Source organism: Panonychus citri, unplaced genomic scaffold, assembly GCF_014898815.1.
Source record: "Panonychus citri isolate SS breed McGregor unplaced genomic scaffold, ASM1489881v1 Contig00108, whole genome shotgun sequence".
NCBI lineage: Eukaryota > Metazoa > Arthropoda > Arachnida > Trombidiformes > Tetranychidae > Panonychus > Panonychus citri.
The window spans coordinates 386052-408755 of record NW_026515513.1 but is presented as its reverse complement, the minus strand read 5'-3'; the positions used below and the strand labels follow the sequence as shown (position 1 = coordinate 408755).

At 30.8% G+C, this 22704-nt stretch overlaps 2 protein-coding genes across 2 annotated transcripts; one reads left to right on the top strand and one right to left on the bottom strand.

The window, feature by feature from the left end:
• Positions 1-435: 435 nt before the first annotated feature.
• Positions 436-22528, bottom strand: LOC128389439 (uncharacterized). The gene is made up of 6 exons (XM_053349037.1): positions 21896-22528; positions 20306-21409; positions 16832-19854; positions 3391-4012; positions 2593-3271; positions 436-2527 (listed from the first exon to the last, which is right to left on the bottom strand). Exons 1-6 carry the CDS (start codon positions 21990-21992, stop codon positions 544-546), a joined length of 7509 nt encoding a protein of 2502 aa, XP_053205012.1. The 5' UTR covers positions 21993-22528; the 3' UTR covers positions 436-543.
• On the top strand, positions 6532-7644 carry LOC128389430 (probable DNA-directed RNA polymerase I subunit RPA43). Its single transcript, XM_053349026.1, has 3 exons — positions 6532-6902; positions 6981-7304; positions 7379-7644. Exons 1-3 carry the CDS (start codon positions 6708-6710, stop codon positions 7541-7543), a joined length of 684 nt encoding a protein of 227 aa, XP_053205001.1. The 5' UTR covers positions 6532-6707; the 3' UTR covers positions 7544-7644.
• Positions 22529-22704: the final 176 nt, after the last annotated feature.

The window sequence follows — 22704 nt, the reverse complement described above, 5'->3', positions numbered from 1 at the left end:
TTAACATAGATTTTAGCAAATGGTGTGCAAAAAGTTAACATTGGATAAATACTAATTACTGGCGATAATAAACTTACAATACAATTCAGATTAGATAACTGGATCAGTGCAATTTATTAATAGCATGAAAAGTATTGAAATGTTTTCAGAAACAATTAATGTATGAAAACAATATAAACTTCACTTTCAAAGTGTAATATTTGTACAATTATCATTGGTATCAGTTGATTAACTTCATATGATGAGCCACCAACAGCATTCACACTAAATTGTTCAGTTTAATTCTGAGAAATGAGATTAAAAAGATAATATAACAATAATATCAATCGATTTAATCATAAATTTTCCTCTTTATTAATCACTAAATAGTTAATAACTAATCCGAACTAATAACTAGCAACTCGATAAACCATTTTTTAGACTTGGAAAAGTAGATTAATTTTTTTCATATGAAGCTAATAAACTTCATTGTTTTTAATTTAACAAAGTAAAATAAACATTACAATATAATTACAATTATTAATTGTAAAGAGAGACAAATAATTAAGATCCAATATTTTTATCAGAATCTGGTTGTGTCTCTGGTCGTTGTTGATGCTGTGATTGGTGATGAAGATGAGGATGAGGATGAGGATGAATTTGTTGCAATTGTTGAAGTTGCTGAAAGTGTTGTAATTGTTGTTGATGAAGCTCGTGGTGAAATTGCTGCTGATGATGATGGTGATAGTGTTGTTGCAAGTGAGGGTGAAGTGTTTGATATTGAGATGAAAGTTGAGGTTGGGATTGTGGTGGTAATTGAAGGGTTGAAGATGAGTGCAATTGAGGAGCATGTGAAAGAGGTGGTGGTATTATTGGAGTTGGAAGTTGTTGTTGTTGTTGTGGTTGTGGTTGTGGTTGTGGTTGTGGTTGAGGATTAGACTCAGTGGTAAGACTGGGTGACGATGATTGTTGTTGTTGATGGTCAGTATAAAGATGGACCTGTAAAAATTTAGCACTTTTAAATACTTGTTTACAATAATTACAAGTATTGGAACGTATTGAAGTTATATTTGTTGTTGATGAAGTTGTGGTTGGTGTGGAGGTTGACAATGATAATGAGTGAGAAGATGAAATTGTTGAAGGTGTTGATTGTGGTGCTTGTTGTTGTTGTGCTGAGGGTGGTGTAGATATGGTGTTTTGTGAGCTGTTTATTGTAACCATATTGCTCATTTGTCCACCATGATTATGGTAAGCATAATGATTATTATTGGTATCGTTTGTAATATCATTATTATTATCACCGATATTATTATCAACCATAATTGTATTATTATTGCAATTTGTATCATCGGCTTGATTTATATCTACTTCCATTGATTTGGTATTGCAATTTGTCAGATTTGTATTGTGATAGTAAATATTGTTGTTGTTCACATTGGTGATGGTACCGGTTGGTGTGCTTTGGATGGATGGAGTTGTGGTGGTGCTGGTGGTTGTGTTTTGTGTGGATTCTTGGACCGGAATTGTCACTGTAGCGGTGGTTGTAATGGTTCTCACTGTTGTCGCATTCGTAGTAATCGTTGTAACAGTATTCGAAGTGCCATTGATTGGAGGATTAGTACTTGTTGTTGTAGTTGAGGGTATTGTTTGTCGTAACCATGTTACATTAATTTCTCCGTTTTTGTAATATAATTGCTCAGCTAATCTTTGTAGTGATAGCAAACTGCTCTCGCAATCAGCTGTTTCAATTACGTTTAAATTGATTCCAAATCGTTCCATATCAGCGTATATCCCGCACGGCAATTTACCGGCGCATTCTAGTTTCATTATGTGATTTTTGGATCGTAAATGTTTGGCTAAATGACCATGGATACGAAAAGCGATCACACAATCGTCACATTTAAATGGCCTTGGATTGTCTGTTGTTGCCGTTCCAAAGGCGAGATTAATTTTTACTTTATCTGAATGGGTTACAGATTTTTCGTGCTTCTGAAGGTGACCTTTGGTTCTAAATGAGACTCCACAAGAATCGCAGCGAAATGGCCTTTCAAAGTAGTGAACATTAACATGTAGACGAAGTTGCGACAACTTGGGAAAACTTTTATTACATTTAAGGCAAACTGATTTACCATCTTCTCGAGTACCAATACCGAAAGACGCTGCTGCTGATCCGTTAATTGCTGCAGCTAATTCAGCTCGTGAAAGATGGCGTAAGGGATGTGAAGATGGCGTGGACAAAGTATTTCGCCTTCCAGGTTGAGGTTGGTCATATCGTGATGGTCCAGCAACGGGATTATCAAAATCTTCATTAGGACGACGACTCAAGTCAATTGGACCATCATAATTAAAGTAAATTGGTTCAACTCGATCTTGAATAACGGACATTGAATATCGACGTTGAAAGTGATCTTCAACCTCGCTATCATTTGAATCATCGGTCATAATATGTTCAAACATTTGACCACCAGTCGTATTTTCATTGTTATTATTAACCATATCGCCATTGATATGACCATTAATAACATGATTATTATCGTGATTATCATTAGTTCCTAAATTACAGTTACTTAAATCAAGAGTTCTAGTTTGTTGTTGTTGTTGTTGTTTTCAAATCGTCTTAAATTATCATCTAAATTGTTATGAATCATTATTGAATTTCGTCTTATCAATCCATCGTTAAAAGAAAATGACCTTTGACGGGAAAACTGTGAATTGTGAATATTGGATGACCAATGGTTAACAAAATGAGCTCCATTTACATGGGGTGGCATTGCTCCTGTTGATGAGTGAGAAGAGGCAGAGGATAAGGATGATGTAGATGTTGATGGTAATGATAATCTATCATCAAGTAATGATTTGTTCAGTGTAAGTGATGATGAAGATGAGGTTGATATCTTTCTCAAATCACTTGGAGCATCAGTGATGTGTTGATAATGATGTTGTACTTGTTGCTGTTTACTTGGACTAGAGACTAGCCGATTATCACAATTATAATTTAGCTCCAGGCAATTGGGAGCCACTTGTACTCCAGATGCAGAGGCCATTGCAGCGGCCACAGCAGCAGCAGTGGGGTTTCCTCCTCCTTGGACTGACCATTCACCCGAACCTGAAAGAACAAGTAAACTACGGGCAACTTCTTGTTCGTCCATCTCATTGGCCACAATTATTGACTTTCTATGTTCTTTTCTCTCCTCAGATCCAATTAGTCCAACACCTCCCATTCCTCCCAAAGATACTCCCCCAACGGCTCCTAATTCATCGATGTCCATCTTATCCTGATCGATGAAAATACCTAATGATGATTGAGCAAAAAATACGAAAATGATGAAACATCGAAATTTTTTTCTTCGACAAAAAAAATCAATCGAAATGATCAAAATATCAACTCAAGATGATCGATAAATTTCTTACCTGAAGATATTATCGGAATTGGGACTCCCTCGTCATCTGATCCATCTTCATCTTCCTCTTCACAACCATCTTCATCATCGGGATCATTGTCATCATCATCTGAGGCCAAATGTCCACCGGAATAGCTCCGTTCGAGAGCTTCTTGTTTCGCTAAGGCTTCACAATCAATTTGTGATTCATCGATTGTTATTGGTACTGGAATTATGCCCAATTCAACGCACTTTTTATGATGAGCTTTAGATTTCATGTGTTTGGTTAAATTTCCTTTCGTTTTAAAGGCAAAGGCACAATGTCGACAAGAATATGGCCTTAGGTCAGTATGAGTTCGAATATGTTTCTTTAACATGGAAGGTTTTTTACAACGAATACCACACTCTTCACAAACGTACTTTCCTCGACCGCGACCTCGAACATAAGTATAATCCTCATTAGACTTAAATCCACCTTCAAATATTTTCACTCTTTTAGGTTGATTGGGATCATTAGAATCAGAATCAAATCCTGACATAGTACTAAGTCGATCCTCGCTTGTCTTTCGACTCCCACCGCCACCGCCACCAGTAAGATAAACACTTCTGTTACTGTGGTTATTGTTATTGTCCATTATGTTGTCCGTTAAATCCTGGTAGCAAACATAAGGAACATGAGGAAGATTAATAACAAATACTTGATGATGAACAAATAATTGAAAATGACCATTATAATCATTAGGGTCACTCTGCTGATACAACGATAATGGTGTTCAAGGCAAACCATGGTGACAAAACAACAATCAATTGATCACAATGAGTGAAATAAGTGGTCAGTGTGAGAGATTGAGTAGGAAATAAAAGTATGAAAGTGGACACAAAGATAATTTTTACTATTTCAAATTCAACGCAAGTTTTTCAGTCAACAATCAACAACGGGGTTCGAGTGACCGAAAGTAGACAGTAAGTAATCTCGAATGGTGTCTATCGTTTACACTGGACATTCAGTCTCTTTCTTTATCTCTCTTTCTCTCTCCATTTTTCTCACTCTCTCAACTTTTTATCTTCTTTCTTTCTTTATCTTCATTTTTAGTATATTTTACTCTTTTGTTTATCTTCTTCTATTTACCCTTAGAACTGTGTATCTTTTTCTTTGCTCACTCCTTCATCATCATCCTCATCTTCTTTAGTTTCTCAAATCAGGACGGAAAAGCCATAGTCCTTTTCTTTTGCTTCTTTTTTCCTCTAAATTTCCAAACTTTTCAACCTAATTTACCCTCAGGCTTTTAAAGGAATTGCTCTTAAAACAAACTTATTTCTTGCGTCTCTTTCTTTCTTTCTATTCTTTTAAGGGACTTTTCTTCCAGGAGAGAGAGAGAGAGAGAGAGAGAGAGAGAGAGAGAGAGAGAGATGCCAATTCTTAACAATGAAAGAAAAGAAGGAAAAAAGAAAAAGAAAAAGAAAAAGAAAAAGGAATAAATCTTTTTCGCGAATTTTTTGTCCAAAGAAAAGTGAATTTAACCGAAAGATGACGAGAGAAAGAGCAAAAGAGAGAGAGGGGATAAGATAACCAATAGTGGGCCAATTAGAGGCTCACTTTAAAGTAAATACTATGATCTTGACCTAGAAGAAAAGGACGATGGGGGGAGAGAGAGTTGTATGCCTGTGAGATGAGAAAGAGCGTGGTTTAAGTGTGTCCGAGTACATGGACACAATAAGTTTACTGGAGAAAGAGAGAGAGAGAGAGAGAGAGAGAGAGTAAAGGCAAAGTAATTCATAATCACAATTTATAAAGAAAAAGGACAATTAATTACCTGATTGTAACTCATTCTAGTTGTAATTGATTTAGAGTGTTCCCACAATTTCTTACTCACGATTCTACTTGTATGGTTTTCATGGTTATGGAAATTGTTCACTCGAATTAAATTGTAATTATCATCGGTTTTAAGGGTCACAAAACAATTAGATCGATTAATACAACGCCAATATAGATGATCACAGCTTCGATTTTGATAATTGAACAAGAAATTATTGAAAACAATTAACTTTCCACCTCTTTGAGATGTTAATACTTCCATTTTACAATTAACTTTATCGAATCGAATCATTTGTTTTTCCTTTTCTATCAATTCGATTCCATAGAAAATCGAGAGAGACAATTTCTTAGAACTGATTAACTCTCCAGCTCAACAAATTCTTAACAAGATTATCCCAAACGGATTAAGATCCTCTATCTAGTCGATTATAATCTCTATCAACTAATTGTTCAGTTTAACAATTTACCAGAAAGGATATGAAAATTTAATTAGAAATTATTTGATCAGGAAACCCTTTGATGATATTGGATATTTTTCATATCAAAATATTGATAATTTAGCTTAATTAGTCAAAGGATGTGTAATTAAATTAACTTAATTTTGCTTCATGATTAAAATTAAGTTTACCTGTAAACGTAACAATTTACTAATACATGTATTAGCTAATTGTGATATTGATTGTTATCGTTGATGATTATTATTCACATGATAATGGGTTAATTAATCATTTGAATGACTTTGTCTCAACAATCAGATATTGATTGTCATTGATTAACATCATGATTTAGTTGCAATCATAATATATCACATAATCATTGTGAGTGTAATGTGATTGATTAAGATCAGAGGTAAATCAAATTATCAACGTAATTTAGTTAAAATCTGTAATTTCCCGTTAATCAAGAACGATAATAGCTCATTAATAATGATAATCTAATTGCTTGTTAATCAGTCTTAATTATGAGTGTTGATTAATAACAATAACAACATTAAATCAAATTATATATTTACCTTAATTACTAGATTGTTATTTATTAATACTTATCATTATTGTTAATTGAAGTTGCTAATAGTTGAAATCACAAAATAATATAATAAAAATTGATAATTTATATTCAGTCAACAATCAATAATTTTTCAATTAAACAGCAATCAATTAATCAATGGCCAAATTAATTAACTTTTTTGACAGTAGAAACAATCAAGACTACATTTAATTGTTTAGGGAAGAGACAAAATTGATAGCAATTGATTGTTTTTTTGATTAGTTGGATCTGTAAAAACAACAATTAAGTTATTGGGTGAAAATCAATTGATGTATATAAATCACCAAGAAAATAGATACACTTGCAATTAATTTAATTATAAATTGATCAACATTAAATGTTACGATCTGATAAACTTTTAACTATTAATTGTGAGTATTTAATATAATTAAACTTAAATTGTGATCATATTGTTGTAGTTAAATTGTAAAAGGATTTCCAATTGGAAAGTCCTTTTACATAAAAGGACCAACATCTAAATCAAAATGATTAAATGGTTTGGATTGGTTTCAATTATCTCTTGTTTAACAATTAATCTAATCACTGGACAATTCCCGTTTAGTAATCAAAATGATTATCCAACAAACGTTGAGATTCAACAACAATCAACAATCAAAAGTGGACATGATCAACAAATCGACCTGAAAACAATAAAAAATGACAACGAAAAGACAAAACAAGTAAGCAATTAACTTAATTATCTACAAAAACAACAACAACAACAATTAATTTGATAAAATTTGATATCATTTTCACAGGTAAATGATATCACGCAGACAACGATCGGCCCATTACCATTAAATCAACAACAATTAATTAATCCAGTGATTCGATCATCAACTTCAAATAGTGATTCAAATAAGAAGGAAACTTCAATTGAACAACAATCAACAGCAATTAAATCAAAAGATGACGGTGAATTTAAAACATTGGATGAGATTCTGAGTTTAGCTGGACTTGCGGATGTTGAATCAATGGTACCATCGAGTGAACCAAGATCTTTCATGATTAAGACTCGATTTAAGACCAAGGAGACAAGTGAGAAGGATGAAGATGATGAAAAAGAGGAAAAAGAGGAAAAGGTAAGAAGATATTCCATGGGGAAGACAAATAATCCAAGTTAATCTGTTAATCTCTATCCTTTTTCTTTCAAAAGGAGGTAAAGAAAACAAAGAAAAAATCGACCAAGAAGAAATCGAAGAAAAAATCATCGAAAAAGTCTTCCAAAAAATCAAAGAAAAAATCAAAGAAGAAAAAATCGAAAAAGAAGAAGAAAAAGAAGAAAAAATCATGTGGTTGTTGCTGTTGCTGTTGTAAATGATCAACAATTAGTGTTAATTGTTCATTAAGACAAAAAGGGAAATATGTAAATCATATAATCATGTGATTCTAATGACAATAAAGTGTTTATTTAATCATGAACATGATTGTTTCTGTCTATTCTTCATTCAATTAAATCTATTCAGTGTTCTGATTGAAATGGCATTGCAAGTATAAACTCGTTCATGATGATCAGGATGATGAAAAGGTCTCATGATGAAAAATCGTAAGTAAAATCAAGAGAGAGAGAGAGAGAGAATGAGATAGAGAGTAGAAAGGGTATGGAATAAAAAGCGTGGTGGTTACATGGTGAGAGAAAACAAGAACGATGACGAAGACAATGATGATGTCAATTCTCATTTGGCAAGGTTTTTCCATTGAGGAACTTCCCACCAGGAGAAATGAGATTTCCTTTCCCTGAATTACCCTGAAGATTGTGAGTCAACTGAATCATTATCAACTTCTAATACATGTTAAGAAATTTTTCTTCTTCTACTCAAGAAAAACAATTTTTCTTTCTCATCCTCCCTTTCTTTTCCTTTCTCTCTCTCTCTCTCTCTCTCTCTCTCTTTGCTCACAAATCGATTAATCGATTATCTCCCAAAACTTTCCATATTTTTAGAACATAACGACTTCCACGATAATAATATTAATAGAACCTGAAATGATAACAATATCATCATCGTTGGAATAATAATGTTCCTGGTAATAGTTATTCTATCAATTCTTTAGGGCGAAAGAGAAAAATGAAAGAGAGAAATTGATGGAAACAATTTTCAAGATCATGGCCTCAGTTACTATTTGGTTACCATGGTTTCGTTTCCAGTTAACTGAAAGGCAACAGTCTCAAGACATGGAACAGATAAAAAGGGAGCATAAAGAAAACAAATATAATCTTGACGAAGGACAAATTCGAGGACAAGGATATTCTGAGTCAGAGAGCCTTTGGAATTATCTTCATGAGAAAAGTGAAAACAAAAACTCAGAGCATGTTCACATGGTGTTCATGATGAACACCATTCAGAATAAACTTTCCTTCTGGTGTATTGTAAACAAAGTTATTAATAATAATCAACATGATAAACATATCAGATAGTAGATGATAAGAAAATCCAGAAAACATCAATGACATTTGCGTAAAGGTTATTGATTAACTTTTAATTGATTAATCAAATTGTCGATCTTTGATTTAATCTAATTGTCCAATCATTTTGTAATTATTATTGTTTCATTACAATTATCATTGTCGAAATGATTAACAAACAATTGAATGTTAATTGTTTACAAGTCTAATATCACATTTGATTTACTACTATACTTTAATAATGATCAATGTAACTTTTAAATTGTACAATTAATGTTCTCAGTTAATTGTTGATTCATATTGGTTTTAATTGTCATACATTCATGATAACAATTAAACACAAAAATAACAATCATTAATCTGGGGTATACCTGATGATCAAGGTTGAAGAAACAAATTAAAGTCTAATCATCACAATCAAGCGATGGTTAATTGTATGACAATTAATAGTTAATTTGATGATGAAAAACAAATTCTATTTTTCAATTAACTGAACTGGTTAATTGGTTTCACTTTAGAACCAAAAAAAAAAAAATATTATCAAGATACATTTAGGAAATGATTTACTAATTAAGTTAGATTAACTTTTTCGTTGATATGAATTAATCTAATTATATATCATGACGATGATGAATTGTCATGAAAATATTTTGACCTGAAAACTAATTAACACTGAAAATGTCACATGAACAAAAAAGTCGAACTGTCCAAAAGTGAGTAACTAAAATTCATTCATGAAAATAACTCTCAGAGTTTCAACTGAGTAATTCAGGAAAAGATATTTTTAGATTTCGACTAAATTATTTTCCAACATGAGGACTAGACTTTAATTAATTGTTCAATATTCGAGAATGGGAAACAATTAGTTAATTGAGTATTGTACTAATCACAAAAAGCAAGTGCGAGAGTTGATTGAAATTAACCATAGGTCAAGCGATTATTTGATTACTTGACCTTAAAAAACTGTATTTATTGTGATGAAAATAAACCAATTTGAATGACAATTAAAAGGTAACAATCAACAGTCTTGCCTGTTAAAGAGACAGGTAACAATTTAGATTGTAATTGTTAATCTAATAGTAACAATTTAACTTTAATGAGAAGAAAAAAAAACAAGGAAAAGTTCAGTAATCAGCTGAAAGATTAGCTTGTTAACCGTGAGTTAGTTTAATCCTTTGCAAACTTTAATCACCTTGAACTTTCAATGTCATGATAATGATCATGATAATAATAACAACAACATCAATATCAACAGAAATAATCAGTTAATTGTCAGAATTAGTTTTCAGTAAAACTAACCTCTCGATATAAATCACAAAGTGTATTAATAAAGATCAAGGTTATTAAGTTGACTGATTAAACTTTTTTTTTGTTTTCTTACAAAAATTCATGATAATTATCATCATGATTAACTAATTGTGTTGAAATTATTGCTTGTCTATTAGATGTGAGCTTGTAATCAAATATTATCTGAGTAATCATGTTAATTAACGGGTTAATTGTGAATCAAATTAATGGTGTTTAATTCAATTGTTAAGGGTGGATTTTAGTTATTATACCTGAATGATAATTGAAATTAACTTAATTGTTACTAATAACTAAAGATGGAGATTGAGTTGAAATTTGATTCAATTGATTGTCTATCAAGTGAAGAGTTGAAAATTTCATAAAATACATTTAATCAAGACGATTAACTAATCAGTTTATTTAACTTTTACTAATTTATTAATCATCAATTATTAATCACAACTAAAATTAATGACAAATGAAAATTTCCTAATCAAATATTAAAAGTTATCATAATTAATGTTCACCAATCTCATTTCAGTTTTTTACCATCACGTTGATAACAGACAATTAAAACAATCAACATAACACACATACACACATATTCAGCTAAATACAAGACAATTAGTTAATTACATAACCTTAATTTGACCTTTAGCTGAATTAATTTCAATCACAGTTACGTAGTTATAAAAGCAACTGAATTAACAACATTGAGCAACTTTTGTTTGCAGATTTTACTTTCATGCTTTCAAGGATTTCATTTGATTTAGTTGTGAATTAATCATAATCACTGAGACAATCAGGATAATCCTTCAACAATCAATCTAGTGATTCAAATTGTTACCAAATTTATTCATAAATCAAAGTATAAAAATCGATAGTAATCTAATAATAATCACTAATGATAAAATGATCATAAAAATCATAAAACACTAAAAAAAATTGTTACAATTAGAACTGATTATCATGATTAGTTAATTGTTGGAGTTAATTGTTAACATTGAAACAAGAAAGTTAATTGTAGACGATGATACAATCAAATTTCCCACTCAAATCCTACCAAATTCAATATGTTGGCAAGAAAAAGTTAATTAATTTAATTAACAGCTAAACAGAATTAAAATAATTAAAAGAGATGAATTCAGATTAACAATTTGCCCTGGGTGGCCATTCATTAAGTTAATCAGGTCATAATCAAGGTTAATTAGGCGTTTTCAAAGTTAATCCGATTCATTAAAAAAAAAGGAAAATGAAGAAATGATTATCATTAGATTCCTTTCATCAACAATTTTAATCATCAACAATCAGCAAATACTATTAATATAAATATGAGATAATTGATCAAAGGTTGAAGTTCATGATATGTTGTCATCATCATGATGGAACTTGAATAAAAAAAATTAAGCTCAAATATCATTGAGTATTTGGTTTATTTTTAGATGAAAGGTAAACCACAAAATCATCCGTTGATCATGAGAGAGAGAGATGATGATAATCATCATCATTATCATAAGAAGATGAATTGAATAATAGTCAGCAATAAAATAGATGATTAAAGTGATGATCAGAATCAAGTTAATTATCAATATATAATTAATATCACTCATGGAGAGTTCAAAGGTTTCCTATGGAGGAAAGAAAACAAATGATAATTCAATTGGAAATTAATATTGATTATTGTCTATTGATTTGGAATTAAATCAAGAAAATGATTAATCGTTGTAATCATGATAATTATCATCGAGATGATCATCATCATCACCGAGCAATCAGTTTAATTGAGAAGGGTAAATACAGACTAATCTAATCAAAAGGGGAACCAGAAAAATTAGTTAATTAGTATAAACAATAACAATTTATCAATGATAAATTTTATCTTACTAATTGTAACATTAATTAACTAATCAATAATTTATATAAATATATTAGCAAGAGATAAATAATCATCATGATAACTCTGATTGTTGTGAGAAAAAAAAGTTCCTAATCAAATCGTAAAGTTTTTTCATTAACCAAAAACAATCAGTGAACAATTTACTCAATCAGATGAAAATTAATTTACTAATAATTAGAATTGAGTTTCATCAATACAAATAAATTGATGACGATCATCATCTTGATGATGATCTCACAATGATAACAATTAATGTAAAACCTTTTTTAATTGTAGGTCATCAACGTTTATTAGATCACAATTAACAATTACAATGTTATTATGATTATTAATTGTTGAAGGTTCGGAATAAGGTAACAATATGTTGACTCTATGAATTAGGGCAACAGTTATTTGAAAAAAAGGGAATCATTTTGTTATCAATGTAATTTGTCATTCATATTAATTGAATAACAATCAATGTAACAATATAATTATCTTTTGATAATAAATTATGAGAAGAGACAAAAACAAATTATTACAATAATTAATGGCCCATAAAACAATCTCAATGATAGAAAGTTACAATTTCAATTTAATCCATAGGGAATCGGACAATAAACTGACCCTTTCCATGAATGAAATGATTAATTTTTAAACCAAATCAATTTGATATTATGACAATTAACGGAATTACTTAGTTTCTAAGCTAAATTTTCGCGTTAATTGTGATTTAATTAAAGTTAATTAAAGGGAAATTTACATTTAGTGTGGATTTTTTTTCTGTATCAAACAAAAAATGATGTAAACATAATCATACATGATGATTATATGTTGAGTATAAATGATCAACCTTGAGAGTAGGGAAAATAGTGTCACTCGGTATTATGATAACATTTATAATGAATGAGTGAGAATGATAAGTGAGAGAGAGAGAGAGAGAGTAAAGAGTAAGTTAGAGGGAGAGTTATAATAATTGATCGAAAGTGAAATTCGAAAGAGAAATTGTCATTGAATAGATTATATAGTGAACGGGACTTTCTTTTTTTCTTCTTCTTTTTCTCCAAGGGTCAAGTAAGGTTTTTGTCCTACTTTTCTTGTTGTTGTTGTTGTTGTTTTTCTGTAATCATTCAATGTTACTTCAGAATCATGAAGGAAAAAGAAACAAATGATCAACTAGAAATGAACAATCAAAAAAGTCCAGTTCGATCTAATGGTATTTTCCATGGTCTCATATCATATTTCAAATGATATTCTCAATAAAAAAAAAGATAAATGAATGACCATTGAAAAGATCACAATGTTTCATATCAGATAAATAATCGAGTCGAAATGTGTTCATTTAGATTCTGACAGTTTAGTGAGAATCAGAGTTTCAGATTGTTATATATTCTTGCTGGAGTTATTGAAAGAGAGAAAGAGAATCTTGTTTTCTTTTTTTTTCTATCGGTTTGATCCTCATGATTTCACCATCAAAGTGTCTTGTTGAGTGAATGAAGATGAAGAAAGAAAAACAAAATAATCAGAATCAAAGGGAATGATTATATGAGAGGGAAATCTCGCCGTCAAGGTCGCAAATCCCGGTCAACAGGCTGGAAAAACTGGTTTGTTATTATGAGTTTGTTGTTGCTTGTTATTACTTGTAACTGCTTCTGTGTAATCAACAACAATCAAGCAACAATTTAAATCAACACACAGACTCAAAAATTGTATCATCATGTCTTATGAAATCTAATGGAGAAAAAAAATTCATGTTTTCACCTTCAAATTATATAACTAATTGTTATGAATCATCTTGTAGGTTAAAGGTTACAATGAATGATAATGAATGAGACCAGAATCATTTGTGTTCTTATGATAATAATAATAGTAATTTTTTTTCTCTATCTTTTCTTACAACTTGATTAACTTGATTGTTATGAGTTTATCTTGATTGCCAGAGGGGATTTAATTGTAATTTAGTTGAATTGTTTGAAGTAAGAGCAAAGAAAGAAAGTCCAACAATTTAGATTAACATACATATCGAATAAATATTCTGGATGAATTAAAGGAATCTCGTGATTACCCTCAGGCATGAATATCGTTGTTATATATTAATCATCAAAAAACTTTTCGTCAATTTTAAACAATATATTTAAATCAATGAATTGACCAAAGAGACGTGGACAATTAAACCAACAACAATAATAATAATTTCAAGAGAAAAAACCACCAGAGTTAATTGTACAATTAAGTTGATGGTAAATCAATGGATTTCTAATCACTATGAAGTTATGTCACTAAAATCATTTTAAACTCTAACCTTGACAGATCAAGAGTACGAGCACCTTAATTAAAATCAATAGATTCGATTGTGATTAACTTGTACGATCATTACCTTGACTTGTCCGTAAAAATCAATTTCGAATTTTGTTTTTTCGAATCTCTCTCTCTCTCTCTCTTTCTTCATCATTTACTAATTGTAATCATAATCGTATAATGATAATAACTTTTTTTCTTTACGTATTCAATCGGTGGCGGTTCAAGGAAAAATTTTGTTTACTAAATGACCTTCAACAATCAAAATATCGCTGCCGTTCATTCACAATCAACAATTTATAAATACATTTATGAATATATTAGGTCAAGGCCGGTTTCGTTCAGTGAATCTCAATTTGGTATGAACCAGAAAATGAGTGCTTATAAATCACAATGAAAAGAAAGAGAAAAAGAGAGAGAGAAAAAATATATTCGATTTGAAAAAAAAAGTTCTAACAGACAATAGATTGTAACTGTTATGTGGCGAAAGTGAAAAGGTTCAAAATTAAGGTTCGATTTTTATTAGAACTTTTTTTTTGCTTCAACTTATATTCGTTCACTATTAATAAATGATATTCAATTGCTCAGGTTGAAGTCTGAAGGTTCTGTTTTTATTATCATTTAATAGCGACAACATTTCATTAAAATCATCATTATAATTGAATCTAAATTGCTGCTGATTATTAAGTAATCAAAAATGTTACTTTTGTTACTATCAAACAATTTAATATGATTAACACAATTAAATGATTGGGTGACATGTACATTGGATTTATAATGAAACTGATCAATTAAATCAGTGTTTCAGATTAATTGATTGTATTTTGTTAATCATCATTGATTAATTTAACTACTTTACATTATTATCTATTAATTAATCGACAATTTATCATATAAATTAATGTAATTTCCTAATTTTAAGTCATCAGTTTATTTTTCCACTCAGTTTTTAATACCTTTTTCAGATTTGTTATTGTTTTAATGTTGATTATGATTAAGGTTTAATTATGATTATCATTATATCTTGATTGTTCATAATATTACTTTCAAGAGTCAATACTAAGCTTATTTGGGTTGAGAGAGTTGCAAAAAAAGTTGGTGAATGATGAATGGACAATTTATGTTGATACTAATTGTTGATAAAACATATTAATTGCTGTTGCATATCAATAATGATTAATCTTAATCAGAAAGGCGTTGTTAATTGTTGATGAAGAAAAAAAAAGAAAACAACAAAATTTGATTGTTAACATTTAAATTGTTGATTAACCTTTTGATCATTTGAAACAGTTTACCATAATCAACAATAGGATTTTTCTTACTAGTCGGTTAATCAGTTAATCAATCTGATTACGATGAGAGAGATATTCAGGTTTAAAGAGAAATCGAAAGAAAATAATTTGAACATTTAAGATGAACACGAAAAGGCGGCAATTTTCAGGCTACTTTTTTAAAATTATATTACGAACGCTAATTAGGTTAACATCAATTACGAAATTAACTAAATTAAGAGGATGAATAAGGTGGTAGTGGAGGTGGTGGATGGTGGTAGAGAGGAGGAGAGATAGAGAGAGAGAGAGTGGATTACAACCATGACCTACAAAATTAAAATTCTATGAGTTAACTTGATTACAGAGAAGCTAATTGTTAATGGCTAATTAACAGTTAATTTACTTGTTGTTGCTTATTGATTGGTAAAAAGTCAATAGCCTCATATAAACTTAACGGTTAACCCAATATTGATTAAATCAACATTAACAACAACAAAGTAAATGATAATAATTTGATATTAACAGCAAAAAAAATTATCCAGCAATTAATGTTTCAATTTAGATGAAGGAAACTTTTTGTTGAAAATTTTTTGTTACTAATGTTGATTTAAAGAGAGTTAATTGTTCACAATTTAATTTTCAATCATCAAGGTATACGAAATACAGTTAGTACAATTAATGACTAGACTAATTGTTGTTGTATTTATCAGCATTGATAAGTTAATAGAAATTTAAATTGTTAGCAATCAAAGTCGATAAAAAATATTCAATTTTCTTTAAATTTATCAATTAGTTTAACAATCTAATCCAAAATAAATAATCAAGAGATTATCTAATGTGGATTATCATGCAATGAGTAAACTACTAATTAATTGAGCTAAAATTAAACATTAAAATGGTTGATTAATGTTCATAGAAATTGATACAAGATTAAAACTCAAGCCAATCAATAACAACAACAATTTACAAATTGTATAATAACAAAACAATCAATAATTTACTACCAATGTTAAAATGAATAGGAAAAAGAAAGTGAAATAATCAACAACATTAAAAATGAAAAAATGATTGGGAAACATGATTTATCTGTAATTAACTTGAAAATGGAAACAGAACAACAATCAACAGTTAAACACCTTGGACTCATTTGATTTCAATCACCTTTGGTAACCAACAATCAACTGATTAATAGTAATCAACATAAACAATTACCTTGCTCTTGATGATAATGATGATTATGATTATACCCACAGCAAAAAAAAAGGTAAAAATCAACGAGCAAAAATAAAAACAAATCAGTTAATTGTAATAATTAACGTTCTAGAAATAAGTTACCTCATTAACATATAGATGATTAAAACATGTGTATCATAAGTAGTAATAAATCAGCAGAATAACACCAATCAATGATTTATTTTTCGATCAACGATTTAGATGATCTCGAATAATATTAGTTAATTGTGATTAACTTACCTCAATTCCTTTTCTTTTCAATTCCATTAATTCCCGTTTAATTGCTGCCTTCTCTTCGGGCTGTCTCTTAATTGTCCAATACGAAGAAGGTGTTAAAATGTTTGTATCGGCGAGGGATTTTTTTGATTCCAATGAGGGTGCGAAGGTGATTGTCACACCGTTCGCCTTGAAACACCATTGCCTCGTATCGTAGGCATGTAACAATTCAGAGGGAGACATTAATTTAAATATATCGTGGTGGGGTGGATTTATCTTCCAATTGGAGTACATTGATAGTTTAGATGAAGCCTCTTGTGGGACATACATGGGCTGAGGTCGATAAATGCAACAGTATGTTGATCGGGTTGACATTTTAAGGCCTAAATAGGTATAAGTTTGACCTTTAATATAAAGCTGCATACATTTACGTTTGGGTCGAGGTGAATCAGGACTGACCAGTGTTGATCCGATTAACTTATTTTCCATTCCAATCATTAAATTATCTCCTTGATTAGGTGGTGGTGATGATGATGTTGTATTGGATGATGGATATTTTTTTCTCAATGTTAATGTTGTCGGCCGATTATTTGTTAATCCATTTGTAATAATATTACTGTTATTGGTTATATTATTCAATTTAGAATCACAATTGTCACTATTCAACAATTTATCATCTTGAGTTAATTGCTTTCTATTAACATTATGATTATCCAAATCATTGAATTCACCTTTAACTACATTTAAATGACCATTAACTTTATAATCTTGACCTTCCTGATTAGTTGATAATTGTGGCTCGTCGTCATCATGAGCTACTTTATTATCAGGTAAGATATTTAAATTATCATCATTATCACACTTGATCGGTTCACCATCATCCTGTTCAATCTTAAATTTCATTTTATCATCATCTTTATCTTCATCCACTTTCTCTTCCACCATTGAATCTTCATCAAATTCAGGGATTGATGGAATCTGTTTATAGACCAGGTAATTATTGTTATTTATAGTATCGTTATTAGCATGACCAGAAGGATTGATTGTTGATGAAGATGAAGATGAAGATGAGGATGAGATTAATGTAGAGTGAGATTGAATTGCTTCTGGGGAAGCTTGAAATTCAATGTTTTCTTTGTTTTCTGTTAAAATTTTTCGTAAAACTGGAAAAACAATTGGACCTGAAAGGGTTACCTTTGTCTTGGGACACTTTATATGAGGATAATAATCAGGTAAAATGTCAAGAGTTAATTTTTGATTGGCTGACGATGATGATGATGGTGATGGAGATGCAGATGATGATAATCTGTCAAGACTAGATTGATTTAAAAAGCTATGTGAATGATTAGAGAAAGCAATTGATTGGGTGGCAATTGTATTGGTTGATGAAAAGGTTATTGGTTCACTTGTCACTGAGATTACGATATTATCATTAATCATTGTAGACGATGATGATGATGATGAGGATGAGGACGATGAAGATGATGATGAAAGGCTACTATTTAAACAATCAGATTCAATTAAAGTTTCCTTGCCAGTTGATTTGCTTTTGTTAATTAATAATTTACTCGAGGGACTTTGAACAACTGAGGTTTTACGGACATTATGGGAATTGATTATATCTCCATGTGATTGACTTGAATGATGATGATTTAATAGATGATGAGGATGACTAAAACGATGAAGATGAGATTTGGTGAAAAGTGGTTCGGATGTTTTCCGCTTTTTCAATGGTGGTCCTGCCGATGGTGCTAATAGTTGCTGTTTTAATATATTACCAACTATGGGTTGTTGTTGTTGTTGTTGTGTTGGTTGATTAAGATGGGATGAGGATGAGGATGATGACTGATAAAGTTGCTGCTGTTTCAAATGTTGTTGTTGATTAATATTAACAAGTTGAGGTTGGGTGAAGATGTTACCTGATTTTGGATTAGACGTTGATGACTGAACAGGTTTAGTTAATTGTTGTTGTAAGAAATTTGATTCCATTACTGACATTTTACGTTGAACGTGATCATTTAATAATTGTAACTGATTGGGTGACCTTTCGTTCATTGGTGATTGGGTTTCGTTGGCTTTACAATAGTGTAATTGGTGAGCTTCGAGTGTCTCCTTGTTTCGAAAACAAATTGTACAAAGTGTACAAACATAGACAAGCATTGAGAGCTCTTCTTGAATTGGTGGTGGTATCGATGGCAATTGATTAACTCGACTATTTCGTCGTTCATTTGAACTTTCACCCGAATCACGAGCTTTTAATAATAAATCTTTTATTATACTTCCTTCTGGATTATCTGGATTAACGTTTGTTGTATTATCCATAATTGTGGTGGTTGATGAAGATGATGACGATGATGATGATGTAGGCACTGGGATAACTTTAATTGTTGGACTTTTAGCTGAGCTGAGTAGATTACGAACCAAACTTGGTCTTAATCCAGTTTGTTCATTAATACCCATTGAGCCTACTGTTTTATTTATCATTGAATTAACTTCTTGCTGTTGTTTCATGTTAATTATAACAGAAGGATAAATTGGTTCACTGAATTTTTTAACTGGACCATTTGGATTCACAGGTAAACGATGTTGTTGTTGTTGTTGTTGTTGGAGATGATGAGTGAGATGAGGCACATTTGATGGAGATACAATTGTTGTTCCTGGTGTAGATGAACATGTTGTTAATACTCTGCCTAATAGAGCTGATTGTAGTTTTGAACCAGAGGCATGATTTGGATCGACAACAATTTCACTGTAACGACGAGAAGGTAAATTATTGGTGGTTACTGTTGATCTAGTTAAAGTGGCCGGAAAAGAAGATGAGGATGAGGATGACCCAGAGGGTAGTGATGAAACTGAATGTCTAGAAAGATACCTTTTAGACCATAAAGGGTCCAAAGTTTCAACGATAGCAGCATTTTCGGAGATTATTTTACTTATATGTTGCTCGATTTCTTGAGCATTTGCTTTGGGTGCAAGACTTGTTGAATTTTTCCTTATAAAATTGGAACTGTTATTACAATTAACATTATTAGCATTAGAATTTGTTTCTTCGTTGATTCCAATTGATGAAGGGGAAGAAGATGTTGTTGTTGTTGTTGAGATGATGAGTGAGATGAGGCACATTTGATGGAGATACAATTGTTGTTCCTGGTGTAGATGAACATGTTGTTAATACTCTGCCTAATAGAGCTGATTGTAGTTTTGAACCAGAGGCATGATTTGGATCGACAACAATTTCACTGTAACGACGAGAAGGTAAATTATTGGTGGTTACTGTTGATCTAGTTAAAGTGGCCGGAAAAGAAGATGAGGATGAGGATGACCCAGAGGGTAGTGATGAAACTGAATGTCTAGAAAGATACCTTTTAGACCATAAAGGGTCCAAAGTTTCAACGATAGCAGCATTTTCGGAGATTATTTTACTTATATGTTGCTCGATTTCTTGAGCATTTGCTTTGGGTGCAAGACTTGTTGAATTTTTCCTTATAAAATTGGAACTGTTATTACAATTAACATTATTAGCATTAGAATTTGTTTCTTCGTTGATTCCAATTGATGAAGGGGAAGAAGATGTTGTTGTTGTTGTTGTTGTTGTTGTTATTGTTGATGAAGAAGATGATGATAAGGAAGAGGGTGAATTGAAAGGTAATGTAGATGGTATTGGTGCCTGAGAAGATGCAAATGTTGTTGATAGAGTTGATTTAGTTAATCCGGAAGAATCAATATTATGGTTAACTGGAATTTGTTGGGATGATGGTGAAGATTGTGGTTGTTGATGATGATGTTGGGGATTGTTTCTGTTTTTATGGATAATCCAATTTAATCCTGCAGGGGCAACAAAAACTGATTGCTTACGGTAAGGTATTGATGGGCTTGATGGTGATGAACGATTATTATAATTGCTACTGTTGTTGTTGTTGTTGTTCATGTTGATTGCAAGTTCATTTGGTACCTTGAAAGTAGTACCATTAGCCGATGATGATATATGTCTATCGTTAATATTATTAAATGTTGTATTACCAGCGCCATTGCAATTGGTATCATTTTTACAGTTCTCATTGTAATCATGATTAGTTCTAAGATCACTTTTATTTAATTGCTGAATTGACTTAAGTGAAAGCTCATTGTTTCCATGAACTGTAACACTTTCCGATATTGATTTAATCCGATCATTATCAAGGCTTTTATATGCATCAAATGATAATTTGGTGTTGGTGTTGATTGAAGTGTTATCACGATTAATATTACTATTATTATTATTGCACATTTCTTCATCATCCATTTTAATTATCATCGGTGAAGATGCTATAGAATTACGATTATCGTAATTCTGTTGAAAATGATTAACATGCTTAAAATGATTTTCACTCATTTTAGTTGGCATATCGTCCTGACGTTGGTGTTGTTGTACTACAGTTATTGGTTTATCTCCAACTTCAATTGTGGTTGATGTTTTATCAATTACGTTTGAGATGACAATTCCACCGGTATTAATTGAATCATTTAATCGACTTTTGGCACCAATTTCGTAATTTGAATCATCCTTAAGGTCACAAGTTGACGATTCATCATCAAGATGATTTGGAGTTTTCCGTTTGTCATCTAAACCAATGTGATGATTTTCATTGCGACATAAAGATGATCACATGAAGAGAAGAAGCAAAAAAGAGTTGAGATTAATAATCATGATGGATTGTAAATTGAACATTTAATAATAAATTGTTGATATACACGCATACTCTCATTAACTATTATTCAAAACATGGTGAGCAATTAATCAAGTCCACTGATGGTTTTGTAATCACCATCAGAACTAATCAAGAGGGAGAGATAAATAATCAACTCAATTCTTCCTGTTTTTTAATCATCATTTTACAGAAGTGACAAAGAATCAAACTAAACATATAAAATGTGATTAAAAGTGATTCATTTATGTTACTATTAAACCTGGATCACACTCATGATTGGTATAATCATTGTAACAATCATAAAAAGATAATTAAGGAAAATTCTAATAAGATAATTCTAATTGTGATTCTAAGAGGGGAAGATGAGAAGAGGTAAATTCTGATGGATTGAGTAACTTACCACCATTAGAGGAAACAAGATGCTTGGCAATTATCAGTTTATGGTCAAATGTGAGCTTTGGAAATGGAGAAGAACGAGCAGGAGTGGCAATCTCCATGTAATTAATTAACTAATCCAACTAGATAATCAGCAATTAACATATCACTAAGATGAACAATTTACATTAAAATCAAAGTAAAGTAACAATGTGTCTTTAGTTGCAACAGAGAAACACAAAAACAAACAGCAAAGAAATGGAAACGTAAAGGGAAAAATGTAAATGTAAATTGTTTTGTTTTGTATAACAAGAATAGAATAGAATTAACAATTGTAACAATTAACTGATTATGTTGATTTCTTTAAATGTATCATCGGTGTGCTCCTGTTGATGATTGTAGTTGTCTTGTGGTTATGAAGAAGCATGGAGAAGATAAGTGAGAGAGATGGAGAGGGAATAGAGAAGAGGAAAAAAAAGAATAACAATCAAGGAAAACGTAGGAAAAACATGAGAGAATCACCAAAAGGAAGATAATGAAGATGATGAAGACAAAGATGTGGGAGAATAATCAATGTAATTAAAATTGGTTATAATTGAGACACAGAATAAAAAAACACCGTTAATTTGATGTGATTGTAATAATCAACATCACCACAAAATCTTATGATCACCAACTAACATTAAATGAGAGAGAGAAAGAGAAAGAGAGAGAGAGAAATGATTCGACAGACTCACTTGAATCTGTTTCTGGAAATGTTGTTGATGTTTTGAAGAAAAATTAGAAAGAGAAAGAAAAGTAGACAGACTATTTAGACAGTGGAAAAGGGAAGAA